The 18,456-nt window shown below is 42.5% G+C and overlaps 1 protein-coding gene across 6 annotated transcripts in view; it reads left to right on the plus strand.

Moving 5' to 3' along the window:
* Window positions 1-18,105, plus strand: part of PER1 (period circadian regulator 1) — a 71,334-nt gene extending 53,229 nt beyond the window's left edge. For 3 of the 6 annotated variants that reach the window (XM_075859228.1, XM_075859227.1, XM_075859226.1), the window contains exons 2-23: window positions 6,449-6,732; window positions 6,852-6,950; window positions 7,349-7,503; window positions 7,834-7,955; window positions 8,308-8,509; window positions 9,716-9,767; window positions 10,852-10,994; window positions 11,666-11,744; window positions 11,833-11,939; window positions 12,152-12,305; window positions 12,413-12,521; window positions 13,198-13,329; window positions 13,612-13,720; window positions 13,809-13,971; window positions 14,062-14,177; window positions 14,283-14,465; window positions 14,691-14,900; window positions 14,984-15,681; window positions 15,870-16,026; window positions 16,321-16,504; window positions 16,597-16,747; window positions 17,537-18,105. In XM_075859228.1, the coding sequence (XP_075715343.1) occupies window positions 6,506-6,732; window positions 6,852-6,950; window positions 7,349-7,503; window positions 7,834-7,955; window positions 8,308-8,509; window positions 9,716-9,767; window positions 10,852-10,994; window positions 11,666-11,744; window positions 11,833-11,939; window positions 12,152-12,305; window positions 12,413-12,521; window positions 13,198-13,329; window positions 13,612-13,720; window positions 13,809-13,971; window positions 14,062-14,177; window positions 14,283-14,465; window positions 14,691-14,900; window positions 14,984-15,681; window positions 15,870-16,026; window positions 16,321-16,504; window positions 16,597-16,747; window positions 17,537-17,668 (3,684 nt within the window). In that variant the 5' untranslated portion in view covers window positions 6,449-6,505 and the 3' untranslated portion in view covers window positions 17,669-18,105. The remainder of the gene's footprint in view (window positions 1-6,448; window positions 6,733-6,851; window positions 6,951-7,348; window positions 7,504-7,833; window positions 7,956-8,307; window positions 8,510-9,715; window positions 9,768-10,851; window positions 10,995-11,665; window positions 11,745-11,832; window positions 11,940-12,151; window positions 12,306-12,412; window positions 12,522-13,197; window positions 13,330-13,611; window positions 13,721-13,808; window positions 13,972-14,061; window positions 14,178-14,282; window positions 14,466-14,690; window positions 14,901-14,983; window positions 15,682-15,869; window positions 16,027-16,320; window positions 16,505-16,596; window positions 16,748-17,536) is intronic. The other 3 variants (XM_075859230.1, XM_075859229.1, XM_075859231.1) reach the window with 3 other exon arrangements.
* The last annotated feature ends 351 nt before the right edge of the window (window positions 18,106-18,456 follow it).

Below are 18,456 nucleotides of genomic sequence, written 5' to 3' on the forward strand. Positions count from 1 at the left end.
TATAATACTGCCTCCTATATACAAGAATATAACTACTATAATACTGCTCCTATTTACAAGAATATAACTACTATAATCCTACCCCTATATACAAGAATATAACTACTATAATACTTCACCCTATATACAAGAATATAACTACTATAATACTGCTCCTATATACAATAATATAACTACTATAATACTGCCCCCAATGTACAAGAATATAACTACTATAATACTGCCTCCTATGTACAAGAATATAACTACTATAATACTGCTACCTATATACAATAATATATCTACTATAATACTGCCCCTATATACAAGAATATAACTACTATAATACTGCTCCTATATACAGGAATATAACTACTATAATACTGCCCCTATATACAAGAATATAACTACTATAATACTGCTCCTATATACAGGAATATAACTACTATAATACTGCCTCTATATACAAGAATATAACTACTATAATACTGCCCCTATATACAAGAATATAACTACTATAATACTGCCCCCTATGTACAAGAATATAGCTACTATAATACTGCCCCTATATACAAGAATATAACTACTATAATACTGCCCCCTATGTACAAGAATATAACTACTATAATACTGCCCCTATGTACAAGACTATAACTACTATAATACTGCCCCCTATATACAAGAATATAACTATTATAATACTGCCCCTATATACAAGAATATAACTACTATAATACTGCTCCTATATACAAAAATATAACGTCTATAATACTGCCTCTATATACAAGAATATAACTACTATAATACTGCCTCCTATATACAAGAATATAACTACTATAATACTTCACCCTATATACAAGAATATAACTACTATAATACTGCTCCTATATACAATAATATAACTACTATAATACTGCCCCTATATACAAGAATATAACTATTATAATACTGCCCCTATATACAAGAATATAACTACTATAATACTTCACCCTATATACAAGAATATAACTACTATAATACTGCCCCCAATATACAAGAATATAACTACTATAATACTGCCTCCTATATACAAGAATATAACTACTATAATACTGCCCCCTATATACAAGAATATAACTATTATAATACTGCCCCTATATACAAGAATATAACTACTATAATACTGCTCCTATATACAAAAATATAACGTCTATAATACTGCCTCTATATACAAGAATATAACTACTATAATACTGCCTCCTATATACAAGAATATAACTACTATAATACTGCTCCTATATACAAGAATATAACTACTATAATACTGCCTCCTATATACAAGAATATAACTACTATAATACTGCCCCTATATACAAGAATATAACTACTATAATACCGCCCCTATATACAAGAATATAACTACTATAATACTGCCCCTATATACAAGAATATAACTACTATAATACTGCCCCCTATATACAAGAATATAACTACTATAATACTGCCCCCTATATACAAGAATATAACTACTATAATACTGCCCCCTATATACAAGAATATAACTACTATAATACTGCCCCTGTATACAAGAATATAACTACTATAATACTGCCCCTATATACAAGAATATAACTACTATAATACTGCCTCCTATATACAAGAATATAACTACTATAATACTGCCTCCTATATACAAGAATATAACTACTATAATACAGCCCCCTATATACAAGAATATAACTACTATAATACTGCCCCCTATATACAAGAATATAACTACTATAATACTGCTCCCTATATACAAGAATATAACTACTATAATACTGCTCCTATATACAAGAATATAACTACTATAATACTGCCTCCTATATACAAGAATATAACTACTATAATACTGCCCCTATATACAAGAATATAACTACTATAATACTGCTCCTATAAACAAGAATATAACTACTATAATACTGCCCCCTATATACAAGAATATAACTACTATAATACTGCCCCTATATACAAGAATATAACTACTATAATACTGCTCCTATATACAAGAATATAACGTCTATAATACTGCTCCTATATACAAGAATATAACTACTATAATACTGCCCCTATATACAAGAATATAACCACTATAATACTGCTCCTATAAACAAGAATATAACTACTATAATACTGCCCCCTATATACAAGAATATAACTACTATAATACCGCCCCTATATACAAGAATATAACTACTATAATACTGCCTCCTATATACAAGAATATAACTACTATAATACTGCCCCTATATACAAGAATATAACTACTATAATACTGCCCCTATATACAAGAATATAACTACTATAATACTGCCCCCTATATACAAGAATATAACTACTATAATACTGCTCCTATTTACAAGAATATAACTACTATAATCCTACCCCTATATACAAGAATATAACTACTATAATACTGCCTCCTATATACAAGAATATAACTGCTATAATACTGCTCCTATTTACAAGAATATAACTACTATAATCCTACCCCTATATACAAGAATATAACTACTATAATACTTCACCCTATATACAAGAATATAACTACTATAATACTGCTCCTATATACAATAATATAACTACTATAATACTGCCCCCAATATACAAGAATATAACTACTATAATACTGCCTCCTATGTACAAGAATATAACTACTATAATACTGCTACCTATATACAGGAATATAACTACTATAATACTGCCTCTATATACAAGAATATAACTACTATAATACTGCCCCTATATACAAGAATATAACTACTATAATACTTCACCCTATATACAAGAATATAACTACTATAATACTGCTCCTATATACAATAATATAACTACTATAATACTGCCCCCAATATACAAGAATATAACTACTATAATACTGCCTCCTATGTACAAGAATATAACTACTATAATACTGCTACCTATATACAGGAATATAACTACTATAATACTGCCTCTATATACAAGAATATAACTACTATAATACTGCCCCTATATACAAGAATATAACTACTATAATACTGCCCCCATATACAAGAATATAACTACTATAATACTGCCCCCTATGTACAAGAATATAGCTACTATAATACTGCCCCTATATACAAGAATATAACTACTATAATACTGCCCCCTATGTACAAGAATATAACTACTATAATACTGCCCCTATGTACAAGAATATAACTACTATAATACTGCCCCCTATATACAAGAATATAACTATTATAATACTGCCCCTATATACAAGAATATAACTACTATAATACTGCTCCTATATACAAAAATATAACGTCTATAATACTGCCTCTATATACAAGAATATAACTACTATAATACTGCCTCCTATATACAAGAATATAACTACTATAATACTGCTCCTATATACAAGAATATAACTACTATAATACTGCCTCCTATATACAAGAATATAACTACTATAATACTGCCCCTATATACAAGAATATAACTACTATAATACCGCCCCTATATACAAGAATATAACTACTATAATACTGCCCCTATATACAAGAATATAACTACTATAATACTGCCCCTATATACAAGAATATAACTACTATAATACTGCTCCTATAAACAAGAATATAACTACTATAATACTGCCCCCTATATACAAGAATATAACTACTATAATACTGCCCCTATATACAAGAATATAACTACTATAATACTGCTCCTATATACAAGAATATAACATCTGTAATACTGCTCCTATATACAAGAATATAACTACTATAATACTGCCACTATATACAAGAATATAACTACTATAATACTGCTCCTATAAACAAGAATATAACTACTATAATACTGCCCCTATATACAAGAATATAACTACTATAATACCGCCCCTATATACAAGAATATAACTACTATAATACTGCCCCTATATACAAGAATATAACTACTATAATACTGCCCCTATATACAAGAATATAACTACTATAATACTGCTCCTATATACAAGAATATAACTACTATAATACTGCTCCTATATACAAGAATATAACTACTATAATACTGCCCCTATATACAAGAATATAACTACTATAATACTGCCCCTATATACAAGAATATAACTACTATAATACTGCTCCTATATACAAGAATATAATTACTATAAGGGCATGACCACACATGGCGGAATTCCTCCGCAACTGTCCGCATCAATGCCGCACAGAATCTGCGTTGCAGATTCTGCAGCGGATCTGCACAAAATGTGCAGAAAATTGATGCGGACTGGCCGCTGCGGACTGCAGGAAAAGTGCTTCTCTTCTCCCTATTCAGTGCAGGATAGAGAGAAGGGACAGCACTTTCCCTAGTGAAAGTCAAAGAAATTCATACTTACCGGCCGTTGTCTTGGTGACGCGTCCCTCTTTCGGCATCCGGCCCGACCTCCCTGGATGACGCTCCAGTCCATGTGACCGCTGCAGCCTGTGCTTGGCCTGTGATTGGCTGCAGCCGTCACTTACACTGAAACGTCATCCTGGGAGGCCGGACTGGAGACAGACGCAGGGAGTTCTCGGTAAGTATGAACTTATATTTTTTGTTACAGATACATGTATATTGAGATCGGTAGTCACTGTCCCGGGTGCAGAAACAGTTACTGCCGATCGCGTAACTCTTTCAGCACCCTGGACAGTGACTATTTACAGACGTCTCCTAGCAACGCTCCCGTCATTACGGGAGCCCCATTGACTTCCTCAGTCTGGCTGTAGACCTAGAAATACATAGGTCCAGCCAGAATGAAGAAATGTCATGGTAGTAAAAACAATACGCTCCGCAGCACACATAAGATCTGCGGACTTCATTGCGGAATTTTGACTCTCCATTGAAGTCAATGGAGAAATTCCGCCATGAGTCCGCAACCAGTCCGCCACTGCTCCGCAACAGACAGAGCATGCTGCGGACACCAAATTCCGCTCCGCAGCCTATGCTCCGCAGCGGAATTGTACGCATCGTGTAAACGAACACTGCTAAATTAAAGTGAAAGTCAATGGAGAAACGGCTCCGCTGCGGATTAACGCTGCGGAGTGTCCGCAGCGGAATTTAAGTGAAATTCCGCCATGTGTGAACCCGCCCTAATACTGCTCCTATAAACAAGAATATAACTACTATAATACTGCCCCCTATATACAAGAATATAACTACTATAATACTGCCCCTATATACAAGAATATAACTACTATAATACTGCTCCTATATACAAGAATATAACGTCTATAATACTGCTCCTATATACAAGAATATAACTACTATAATACTGCCCCCTATATACAAGAATATAACCACTATAATACTGCTCCTATAAACAAGAATATAACTACTATAATACTGCCCCCTATATACAAGAATATAACTACTATAATACTGCTCCCTATATACAAGAATATACCTACTATAATACTGCCCCCTATATACAAGAATATAACTACTATAATACTGCCCCTATATACAAGAATATAACTACTATAATACTGCTCCTATATACAAGACTATAACTACTATAATACTGCCCCCTATATACAAGAATATAACTACTATAATACTGCCCCTATATACAAGAATATAACTACTATAATACTGCTCCTATTTACAAGAATATAACTACTATAATACTGCCCCCTATATACAAGAATATAACTACTATAATACTGCCCCCTATATACAAGACTATAACTACTATAATACTGCTCCTATATACAAGACTATAACTACTATAATACTGCTCCTATATACAAGAATATACCTACTATAATACTGCTCCCTATATACAAGAATATACCTACTATAATACTGCCCCCTATATACAAGAATATAACTACTATAATACTGCCCCCTATATACAAGAATATAACTACTATAATACTGCCCCCTATATACAAGACTATAACTACTATAATACTGCTCCTATATACAAGAATATACCTACTATAATACTGCCCCCTATATACAAGAATATAACTACTATAATACTGCCTCCTATATACAAGAATATAACTACTATAATACTGCTCCTATATACAAGAATATAACTACTATAATACTGCCCCTATATACAAGAATATAACTACTATAATACTGTCCTTATATATAAGAATATAACTACTATAATACTGCCCCCTAACATACAAGAATATAACTACTATAATACTACCTCCTATATACAAGAATATAACTACTATAATACTGCTCCTATATACAAGAATATAACTACTATAATACTACCTCCTATATACAAGAATATAACTACTATAATACTGCCCCTATATACAAGAATATAACTATTATAATACTGCCGCTATATAAAGATAAGGACCATTGTTGTGTAGTATTGCAGTTTGTCTTAAAATAAAAAAATAAAATATATATATACCCCAGCTACTTACCTGCACATCTGACCTCTACGTTCGTTTTCTCTCCTCAGAACGTCTCCATTTTTCATTTGGTCTTTGGTTCTCCACACCAGTAATCAGCGGAGGGGATGAACGGGCAATGCGATCCTCCCCCTCATGGGGAAAGGGGAAGGAGAACACGGGGCAACAGGGAGATGGAAGGAACGCGACAGGATGAGACCGATACCAATAGCCACGGCTCTAGCGGTAATGAATCTAACGGGAACGAGTCACGGCAAAGCCGGAGTTCCCACAGCAGCACCAGTGGCAATGGCAAAGATTCGTCCATGCTGGAGGCCACAGAGAGCGGTAAAAGGTGAGAGATTGGCACTGGGCTATGGGTTCCACCGCAGAATCGTGCTTGGCATTGGTCTCCTCAGGGCTCTTCAGGTTTCTACAGTGCTCTAAATACAAGGTTCTTCTCTCTCTATACAGCACAAACTCTCACAGCCTATCACCTCCGAGCAGCTCCATTGCTTACAGCCTCCTGAGCGCCAGTTCTGAACAAGACAATCCCTCCACCAGTGGCTGCAGGTAAGTCTATAAACCATCTTACCGCATCATGTCTTTTTCTCACCTCCAGAGCTGTATTCACAATTCAGCTTTGCTGAGATCTCATAATACACGGAGCTCTGTTGCATTGCATTTTAGGACATGTTGTTGCAAGGACCATTCATATGACCATTACATCTTCCACAATATAACACCGCAAATACTGAACAAGCAGGGGATGACAGGGAGATGTGTCAGCAGTGCCGACATAAAACAACTCCACTACGTACCTGTAGAGATTCTCCTCTTTATATGTTGTAGACTTCATCAACATATCTCTCATTTTAATTTCATTTAGTCCCACCAATAAAGACTTTATTGGCTCTCCAAATCCTATCTCCACTTATGTCCCCATTTTCTTGTCCCTATTCTACCTGTAGTAGTGAACGGTCTGCCCGGGAGAAAAATCAGAAAGAGCTGATGAAGGCGCTAAAAGAGTTGAAGATACGACTCCCGTCAGAGAAAAGGGGAAAAGGCAAATCGGGGACCCTTGCTACCCTACAGTATGCACTCTCCTGTGTCAAACAGGTCCGGGGTGAGTAGACCTGGAGTGATTATTTTATTTTGAGATGCCTGGATAAAGGACACAATGGATAAAGGACAACCAATCCTTTTTTATTTGCTAAACTGAATGCAAAATTCAAGCGAGACAATGATGCCAAAATGACAAAATGTTTGAGGCTTTCTAAGCTGCTTACTGACATTGAGCTTTACGTTTATATTTTATATACATTTTATTTGGCTCTGCTTTTTTTTTTTTCTAACAAAACTATAGGAATTCTGCATTTATCCGAGCTTTACTGATACTTGACCCTGTCTGTGATTCCATGAATATCGACTCCATTCCCTTTAATTTGCTTTTCAGCCAACCAGGAATATTATCAGCAGTGGACCATTGATGAATCCCAGCCCTGCAACCTGGACATGTCCAGCTTCACCATCGAGGAGGTGGAGAGTGTCACGTCCGGATACACGCTAAAAAACCCAGTAAGTATGCGGCGGCTTGTTGTATGCCGTCATATTAATAGTGAGAAACCCTTCCAGTATTAATGGGGTCTTATATAGTGGGAACTCTAAAGAAATGGTGCCCAGAGGCTGGCATTGGAGCAGGGTGCCCTTTTGTATTTGCTGTGGGGGGTTAACTGTGTAAGATCGTATCCTGGACATCTTGGAGCTACTGGACAACACGTTCCGGCTGAGAAGTTAAGGACGCTTCCTTCGAGCCCTAAGGCAAAATCGGGAGGGAAAAATAGTTGCACCCTTCTCCATTTCTTTCTTGGGCACCGTCTTGGTTCCATTTCTATTAACCAAGTATTGACTTCTCTGTGCTGTCTCATAGGATACCTTCTCGGTGGCTGTCTCCTATATTACTGGCCGCATCGTGTATGTCTCTGACCAGGCCTCTCTTATCCTGCACTGCAAAAGGGACGTGTTTAAAGGAGCAACCTTTGCAGAGTTTCTGGCCCCGCAGGACGTCAGCGCTTTCTATGGGTCTACAGCGCCTTATCACCTTCCATCTTGGGGTAGTTGCACTTCTGGAGGTAAGGTAGAAAAGACATCCGCCTCCCCTCATCTCTCATATAAACATGAGATACAATTTTTGTTTTTGCAGGGCATCGCAGGCAGAAATCAGTTATAGCCTCAGTAATGAGTAGTCTGCCCCTCCTGGGCGGGTCCCATCTGAGCCACACCCCTGAGTAAATTATTCACACCCCTGCGTAAATTACATTTTTTACTCTAAAACCATTCTGTTTAATGGTTAACTTGGTCAACCACTTCATAAGTAATATCCCTGGTGATCTGGGGGTTTATAATAATAAACGTGGTGGTCCGGTGGGTTAGTAAATTACTTGTTGGGTTAGTAGTTTAATAGTAATTTCTACTTTTTGGTCCAGTCCTTTTATAATATCAAGTGCTTAATAAGACCATTCCTGGTATACTGGTGGGTAAATAATCCAGGTGGTCCAGTGAGTTAATATAAGTGTCCTGGTGGTCCAGTGAGTTAATATAAGTGTCCTGGTGGTCCAGTGAGTTAATATAAGTGTCCTGGTGGTCCAGTGAGTTAAAAGGGTTGTCTGGGCATGGGGGGAGGGGGTTTTCATACTGATGACCGATACACAGGATAGGTCATAAGTATATAATCGGTGGGGAGACCGACACCCGTACCTCGCACCGATCAGCTGTTTTTGGCTACGTCTAGCACCAGAAGTTATGCAGTGGTTGGCTTGAATAGGAGCAGAGCTGCCACAGTGGTCGGAGCCATCGGCTACCGGCACGACCACTGCATAACTTTTGGTGCTAGAGGCAGCCGAATCAGTGCAGGGTCTAAGTGTTGGACCCCCACCGATTTTATATACTGATGACCTATCCTGAGGATGGATCATCATTATGAAAATGCGACCCGTACCCCTTTAATAGAACTGTCCTGGTGGTTTGTGGTCCTCTCGATTCAGTCCCTGTGTCTTCTGTATGTGTCAGGAATCTGGATGTGATGATCCAGTCGCCTACTGATTACACTCCGCTCCCTCCTCTAGCACCGATCTCTACAGGCAGAGGTCTGCGTGAGCGGGGGAAGGAAAGGCCGTTGTTTAGCAGCTGCTTTATATCTGTCCGAGTCCTCAATATACATTAGAAAACGTACTCTATATACCTGACACCCCCCCCCCCCCTTTCTTACTCTATATCCCTGACTCCCCCCCCTTTATATACCTGACCGTCTTTTCCCCTTCTATTCTCTCCCACTACAGACACCGCATCCATGGACTACACTCAGGAGAAGTCTGTATTCTGCCGGATCAGGTGGGTATTGTACATTTGGGGACAGGTTGACAATACATCTACTCATTTAGGCCTCATGCACATGACATGCGCATTTTTTTCGGTTAAATTGCGGACCCGTTCATTTCTATGGCCCCATGCACACGACCGTGGTTTACACGGATCCATGCGGGGGCCGGAAATCCGGACTGCGAAAACTCAGGACAAGACATTTTACGGTCCGGATTTGCGGATTCACCAATACTGGCGAGTTATTGTCAGTCAGTCCCGATGACACACAGATGCACGGCAAGAGTTTTTTTTTTTTTGCGGGCCGCAAAACCGATGCGGTCGTGTGCATGTGGCCTTACCTACAATCATTTTATGGCGAGAGGAGAGACGTGCTGCCACGTTTATACTACGAAACACCCCCCCCCTAAAACAAGAAGCATAACCCAACACAACTGATTACATTCAATTGTATATAAAGAGCGTGTGGATGAGCGGACCAGTATCTGAGCGGCTGTGCATGTGAGTAACGCTAGTTGCTAATAATAAATTATTATATCACCCCCTGGTGGTCCAGGGGTGTAATAGCATCCTGGTGATATCATTATGAAAAATCCTGGTTGTCTAGTGGTTCTATAATACCCCTGATGGTCTCGTGGGTTAATGTATCGGACATGGATCTATATCACGCTGTATACAGAGAGCTGTGAGTCTGTATTACACGTGTCTGCTCTATTTATGCTTGTGTATATTACGGAGACTCTAATACAGAGCATTTATAAGTGATGACTGTGTGTGGAGTGAGCGGCTGTAATTCACCCCTGTATGTACATATATAGGTCTGACGCTTTTATATCTATATACATACCCACTCTCCGGAAGTTCCCCCTTTTTCCCGCCTACCTCATTCAATCTGCTCCCACTGCAGCGACACAATAGACCCGTTAATTAACATAGTGACACGTCATTCACCCACACACACTGTTGTATTATATATATATATATATATGGCCCCCATCACCTCCACGTCTCTCCTCCTTGGCTACACATTATTGTGCCCCCCCTTTGGTGCTGTGGTCTCGCCGGCTCTGGTCTTATTGCAGGTGTGTGTTTTCAGTGGGGGCCGTAAGCGGGATATGAACCTCCGCTATCACCCGTTCCGCCTCACCCCGTACCTGATGAAGGTACGAGATCCGGACAACGCAGAGGGACAGCCGTGCTGTCTGCTAATCGCAGAGAAAATACACTCTGGATTTGAAGGTGAGAGAAGATTGAATGCAAACTGGGGGCTGAAGGGTCTGGGGGGGCAATGCCAGGTTAGATAAGCAGCAAAGGTTGTGTGATATATAGGGTGACGGGTATCTCCACGGTTTATAGCATTTCACAACTTGGTATTTACATAAAACAATGAGAAATTTGGTAAAATCCTGTGCCGATCCCTAGTTGCGTGATGATGATTTCTTCTCCAGTCACATCCAGAACTGCATTCAAAATGCTGCCGGTTTCCTGTGATCAGAGGGCAGTGCATTGTGGGGGTTTAGATGATAGTTAAACATGACTGAACAATTTAGGTCACGTATCTGATATCTGGGTTGAGCTAATCCACCGATTGCTTCCAAAAGGATTTTGAATGCAGATTTGGATGTGATTGGAGTATGAGAACTAATCTTTTGCTACCCCTTACTCCGTTCCAGATCTTTTTAATCCTCTCCGTTCTCTTAATTTTTATCATAGTCAATAAAAGGGGTCATGTAAACAAAATGCTGTGCCAGACATTTCCCCTGTAGCGGTGATGCATGGACGGGCTAGGAACGCCGGTAGTGATACAATTGAGAAGGGGGAGGGGATTTTTGTAAATCAGAGGCAGACGTTTGGGAAGGATGAAGTCCGGTGTCTTTACAATCTGTGTGACCGGTTGCTCTCGTCCTCAGCACCCCGCATCCCCCCAGATAAAAGGGTCTTCACCACCAGACACACTCCGAGCTGCGTGTTCCAGGAGGTGGATGAGAGGTGAGTGTGTTCCCCCTCCCGTCCTCCGTCCGTCTGTCCCCCCCTCCTATGGATCGGTGTCTGATTCTGGTCTTCTGATTTGTCGCAGAGCGGTCCCGCTGCTGGGATATCTCCCGCAGGATCTCATCGGGATGCCGTTCTTGTTCTTCATCCATCCTGACGACCGGCCGCTCATGCTGGCAATACACAAGAAAGGTAAATATCCCAGGACTTGACCCAGCCCGATCTGCTGTCAATCGCTCATCTTAATGTCTATGGGTGGCTTTAGGGAACGTGTTACGCGTTTCAAACCACCAGAGTGGTCACGCATTTGGGCGATGTACACGGCAATGTCGGCAGAATGGGTTTGGAGGCCGACCACATGTCATCTCTATCTGATCTTTCTTCATCTCTTTACCATCCTCCAGTCCTTCAACAGGCAGGTCAACCCTTCGATCACTCGCCCATCCGTCTGTGCGCCCGCTCTGGAGAGTACGTGACCATCGATACCAGCTGGAGCAGTTTTGTGAATCCGTGGAGCAGAAAAGTTTCCTTCATACTTGGAAGACATAAAGTCCGGACGTAAGTTAGGCACCCCGCCCATATCTAGGTGCCCCCTCATTTTATAGAGACTTCCCTCCCCTCATGGTTTATGTTTTCGCCTTAGTCCGGCTTTGGTTTTTCTGCAGGAGTCCAGTCAATGAGGACGTCTTCACAGCCCCTAAAGGGGCAGAGCTGAAATCTCTAGATCCTGATGTTCAGGAGCTGTCCGAGCAGATTCACCGGATACTGATGCAGGTACAGACACCACAAGAGGGGTTCTCCACCTACAAAAATATGGTAATGAGGCAGCAAAGATAAAGAGAGTAGTTGTAGACCCTTAGATGGGAGTGGGTGCCATTGAATAAACGGAATGGATTTCGGAGAGCTGTGTCATAGAAGCTAGTGCTGCAATCGTCTCATCATTGGGCTCTTTGCCACGATCAGCTTCTCAGAGTGGGGGCCACAGTCTGACATGAGTCCAGCCAAGACATTTTGAGAATTAAAGGGTAACTAAACTTTCAGAAAACTTCTGACATGTCCTAGTGAGCACTGAGACCCCCACCGATCGCTAAGATGAAACGGCAGAAGCGATCGGATGAGCGCTGTGCCGCTTGGTTTCTGATCGGCTTTTCTCAGAAAGCCGAGCAGTTGGTTTACAGACTCAATAGAAGGTCTACGAGCCCATACACCAAGTGCTCGGCTTCCGGAGAAAAGCCGATCAGAAACTAAGCAGATCACACGGGCGCTTCTGCCGCTTTGTTTTAGCGATCGGGGGGGGGGGGGGTCTCCGTGCTCGGACCTCGCCCTTCAACATTTCTGACGTCACTATGACATGTCAGACGTTTTCTGAACGTTTAGTTACTTTTTAAGCAGTCTGAGATGATTTTTGAGTTGCCGGGAGCTTGTTTTTCATTGTAATTATGTCCCGCAGCCGGTGCACAACACTTTTTCTGGTGGTAACGGGAGTGCTGGGAGCAACACTTCACAAGAGCTGTTTCACTGCAACGCCTCATCCAGCGACAGCAACGCCATGGTCACCGAAGAGACTCCAGATCCCAAACCTGTGAGTAGGAGGAGTCTTATCCATTGTATGAGCTGTGAGTCTGCCCCGCCCCCTCCAGGGTGACACCGATGGCAGTATGCCCCTCCCCCTTCAGGGTGACACCGATGGAAGTATGCCCCTCCCCCTTCAGGGTGACACAGATGGAGGTATGCCCCTCCCCCTTCAGGGTGACACAGATGGAAGTATGCCCCTCTCCCTTCAGGGTGACACAGATGGAAGTATGCCCCTCCCCTTGTAAGGCGTCAGATTAATAAGTATGTGTGATTTTTTTTTTTTCTTCAGATGACATTTCAGGAGTTCTGTCAAAACGTGCATAAAGTGAAGAGTCAGGGCCAGCAGATGTTTCTGGGATCCCGGGCGCTACGGCCGCACCAGAGGGGACATTTTCAGGGTAGGTTCCTTGATTGATCGTCAAAGGACATGGAGTTGTTCGCTTTGGGTTTGGGGTGTTTCCTTACACGACGTTTTTCTTCTTTCAGCTCTCGCCCCTCCACGCACCATCCCTTCAGCTGGTGTAGACAATACTCCACCTAATACTGTCCCCAACCAAACTAGCCAACCATGTTTCCCGGAGGTGTTTGCTCGAAAGGAGACATCTAACTATTCGTACCAGCAGATCAACTGCTTAGACAGCATCATCCGGTGAGAAGTGAACCCAAGGAAGCTCCGTCTTAGTTTAGTTTTGGTCGTCCATTATTTGCTTCATCTCACGCTTCCTTTTTTCTTCTCTAGATATCTGGAAAGTTGCAACCTCACCAGCACCGTGAAACGAAAATGCGGCTCTTCTTCATACACATCGTCGACCTCCGAAGAGGAGAAACCGAAAACCGGAGGGCACGTCAAAGAAGGTGCGTATCCGGAAACGTGGTGAATTTATTGATGGCGGTGGCAAAGATGGAAGGGGGCAAAAGGGTTTTTTATAGTTCGGTTATACAGATCCTATCTTTTTGCAGACCCCTCGAACGGTCCACCTCAACATCCGGAACTGCCTCCCCCTCCTACGCCCATTGCAGTAGGTTCCTCTCCTCTTGCTCCATTACCGCCCAGAAAGGCGGCGAGCGTGGTTTCCATCACCAGTCAAGGAAGCTTTAGCAGCACGATCGTCTATGTAGGAGACAAAAAGCCGCCAGACTCGGGTAAATCTTTAGATTAAGTTTAATATCACGGAGTGGGGGCAGTGGAATTAATTTGGACATGGTGGACGGTGATTTGACGCCTACGTGACGGGTCTTCGTGAATAGATTTGCGGTAGCGCGCACTTGTTTTGTGGGATCCGTCTTATTAGACATTGTAAAGTAACACCTTTTATCGCTTCTTTCCTTCATTTCATCTGATTGTTGCCACCTCGGAATTAACTGCAGCAGAAAGGGTTCCTTCGGTCGAGCCGTCAAGCTCTGCAGGACCGGTTCCTCCATTACCGCCGCTGGGCCTGACCAAGGAGGTGCTGTCAGCCCACACTCAGCGGGAGGAGCAGGCCTTCCTCACCCGCGTCCACAGTCTTAGCCAGCTCAGGGTTTTTGACCCGATCCCTGTTGGTATATGGGATGAGCAGAGCAAACGAGTTCTGAGAGGTCAGTTCCTAATTTAAGTTTGCATATTTATTACGGTTTTTTGTTTCTGCAGTTACTTATATAATTCCTTTTATCTGATCCAGCAGGAACTAAGGCTTCGCTCACCCATAAGCACAACAACCCTCCTGCTCCATCAAAGGAAGAGCCGAATACAGAGGGACATCGGAGCAAGAGTGGAAAATCAAAAGCGAAGCGCCCAAAGCCGGGCAAATCTGTATCGCCAAGCTCTACACCGACACCGCATCATCTGGAGTCGCCTCTTTATCCTAATCCTCCCCCAGACATGACTGGTTATCCCCTGCCGATGTTTCCTCCTCAGACCCCAGCTCCTGAACCTACACCATCACTCCCCAGTTACCCTCTGGTCACACCCATCGTAGCCCTGGTCCTCCCCAACTATCTCTTCCAACCTCCCCCAGGCGCACCTCCTTTTTATCCTGGTGTGTCTGGCTTTTCTCCCTCTGAATGTACGACCGCTGCTTGTGAAGCGCCAACTCCCGCTCCAGCACAACCCATGGCAACGCGCTCACCTCCATCACGATCCTTGTCCCCTCCCTCGCCCTTGTTCCCGTCAAGGTGCAGCTCCCCACTACAGTTAGACTTGCTGCAGATGGAGGAGTTACCGCTTGCCGCAGGTGGAGGAGCTGAAGGCGCAACCTTCGGAACTGAATGGCAGATCGAAGACTATGATAATGGTGGAAAAGGGGAAGTGGTCTCTGGGAATGTAACCGCAGGCGGGCCTGGTAATGAAGAAGACTACCGACACCCTGAGAACTGTATGGTGAGTAGGTGACCTCTCCAGATTTGAAATTTTTTGAGACTGGCGATTTTCTACCCGTTCATAGAAGTTCTGATGACCCGTCTGGCCTCTTGGTCGGATTGGCCACCTTTACCCCCAACTTTTTTTTTTTTTTATTGCACCTCTGGAATGTTTAGTGACTTTGCTGTCTGGCCTTCTCTCCATTTCAGGGCGATCCTCCAGAGTCCTCCTCACACAACGATGCTCTCTCCAGCTCTAGTGATCTCCTTGATTTATTGCTCATGGAGGATTCCTGCTCTGGCATGGGATCTGCTGTCTCCGGATCCATGGGTTCTTACGAGGGCAGTGCGTCCGCTTGTGGCACCCGTAAGTATTGCCAACAGAAACGCTCCAACAAGCAGGACCTCTGGTGACGTTCTTTGCTCCGCTACTACATCGTCCCATGCTGATGTAACACTATGGGTAGAGGTCCATCTATTGGCCTTTCATGGTGTATTTAAGTGGAGGTCGACCGGACCCCGCATGTGCCTCTCCGGAGATGTATAGAGTGAAATGTGCGGCCATATTTTATCTGGTTTCTTCGAAAATTACTTGACCTGATTTGATACTTTGATTTTCAAGAGCCTAACCACAATCAAATCTTTCTTAATTTCTCGCCAGAGAGCAGCAACACCAGCAAATATTTCGGTAGTATCGACTCTTCAGAGACGGATTTAAGAGTCAAAGAGGCGGAGAGAGAAGAGGTGGAACAAAAAGTGATCAGATATGTCATGCAGGACCCGCTCTGGCTTCTGATGGCCAATGCTGACCACGAAGTGATGATGTCATACCAAATGCCGACAAGGTCAGATGGTCGGTCCTGCGAGATCTCCGTCCTTTGCTGTTACTTGGTCTCGGTCTTATCTAAGGTTCCTTTTCTCTGCTCCTTCCTTCCAGAGATATCGACCGTGTCCTTCAGGAAGATCGTGAGAAGCTTCGACAACTTCAAAGAAACCAGCCGAGGTTCAGCGAAGAGCAGAAAAGGGAGCTGGGGGAGGTCTACGCTTGGGTCCGGAGAGGCCGTTTACCCCACGTTCTCAACATCACAGTGAGTAGATCCATGGATGTGGGCAGATTTCTTTTCCTCTTTAATGAACCAAGATGATTTTAACACCTTTTGTACAGGATTTAAAAAAAACAACAAAAAAACATGGCGGCTTTCGTCCAAAAACACCTACACCTGTCCAAGGGTTTTGTTTCTGGGATGAGGTGTGGGGCTTGTTCTGAAAGAAAGCGGCCATGTTTTTCTAGTACAACCCCTTTTTAAGGTGCTTCTCACTAGTGTCACACAACTTGCTTTTTGTGATGTCACTGCCTCCTGGTCATTTGATTGGCTGCATGTTCAGCATTTCTGTGATGTCATTTCTCCTTTTGAAAAGTGTCCGGAATGGAAGTCTGCCATTAATGCGTGTTCTGGTCCAGATACCTGATAAGCAAATGACCATCAGAACAGACCTCTTTAGGTCAAGTCCACACTTCGTGGCCCCTAGAAATGCCAATTCGCTTTAGAAAGGGCCCACATGATGGGTATTATGGCTCCTTTTTAAATGGGCAGCTTCTCTCCTTAGTGGTGCTGTATGGCTGAGAGGGTTCATAGGAGAACCTGCACCTATGGAGGCCCCAATTGGTACTGTAATGGCTTTATTAATGACCCTTCTTTTGGTCACATTCTGGGGCCAAGCAGGGATCTTGCTTCTCTTTCATATATTATGTAGTTAGCAGAGTTTCCCCTATTAAAAAAGAAATATATATATATATATATATATTTATCTCAAACTACCCCAGGTCTAGGATCATTGACATCTGCATGATACTAACTCAGCGTTGTCCCCTTCAGTCCTGCACAGGCTGCTCCCCCGATGCCTCCAATTACGAGGAAGATCTGGATTTGTCGATCATGATGGAAGAGGGAGGGGAGTGTAGAACGGGAGGTGAAGATGCGACAGTGGAGCCGGTGGTAACCAGCTGAGCCCCCCCCCCCCCCCCCCCAATTCTCACTGACCATTCCAAGCTGCCTTATGTATAACCATAGGACTGGAGACCCCGTGTAGGGCTGGCGGGAGGCAGGTATGAGGCTCCTCCTCCCCCGTTTCCTGTGTTGTGACTCCCAACAAGTGAAGAACACCCCTGGGAACGGCATTAGATCGTACAGCACTTCAGTTCTACCGTCCTCGCCATGGGCTACAAATACACGCCGCCGCGTGCCATCCGCTATCTTGAAGGATGGAAGAGACCCTGAACGTATAAGAACAGGATGGATGTTTGCTTTTATATATTTTTGTAACGCCTTAATTTATCGTGACGGGTGGGGGAAGGTCTGGTTACGTTCCTTATGCCGCGGGGCTACAATTCGTTGTATGACATTTTGTACAGGTCTGTAAATAAAAACCTGCAGTTTTTTTTTTACGCGGCCGAAGTGGAATAATTTATTTACACCCCCCCTCCCCTCAGAGGCGACTATGATATTGATTGAATGTCCGAGCCTTAAAGGGGAAGGATCAGCAGTTGTCCCATGATCCTCTGAGCGGGCAGCGATCACTGAGTATAACGGAGATCGATATTAACATCTATGCTGCTTAGAGATAAGGAAAAAGATCTGTTTTCGCTTCCTGATTTCCTTTGCCGTCTTCCGGAGTGAGTAAGGAGATAAAACAAGTCTGTGCAGGTGGTGAGGCAGTATGTTATACAGCGGCCTGAGCAAGATCGCTACATCTTGAAGCCCGTCTTATGGCACAGGTATCAGTCTTACTGTAGTGA

This window comes from Rhinoderma darwinii, chromosome 3, assembly GCF_050947455.1.
Source record: "Rhinoderma darwinii isolate aRhiDar2 chromosome 3, aRhiDar2.hap1, whole genome shotgun sequence".
Taxonomy (NCBI): Eukaryota; Metazoa; Chordata; class Amphibia; order Anura; family Rhinodermatidae; genus Rhinoderma; species Rhinoderma darwinii.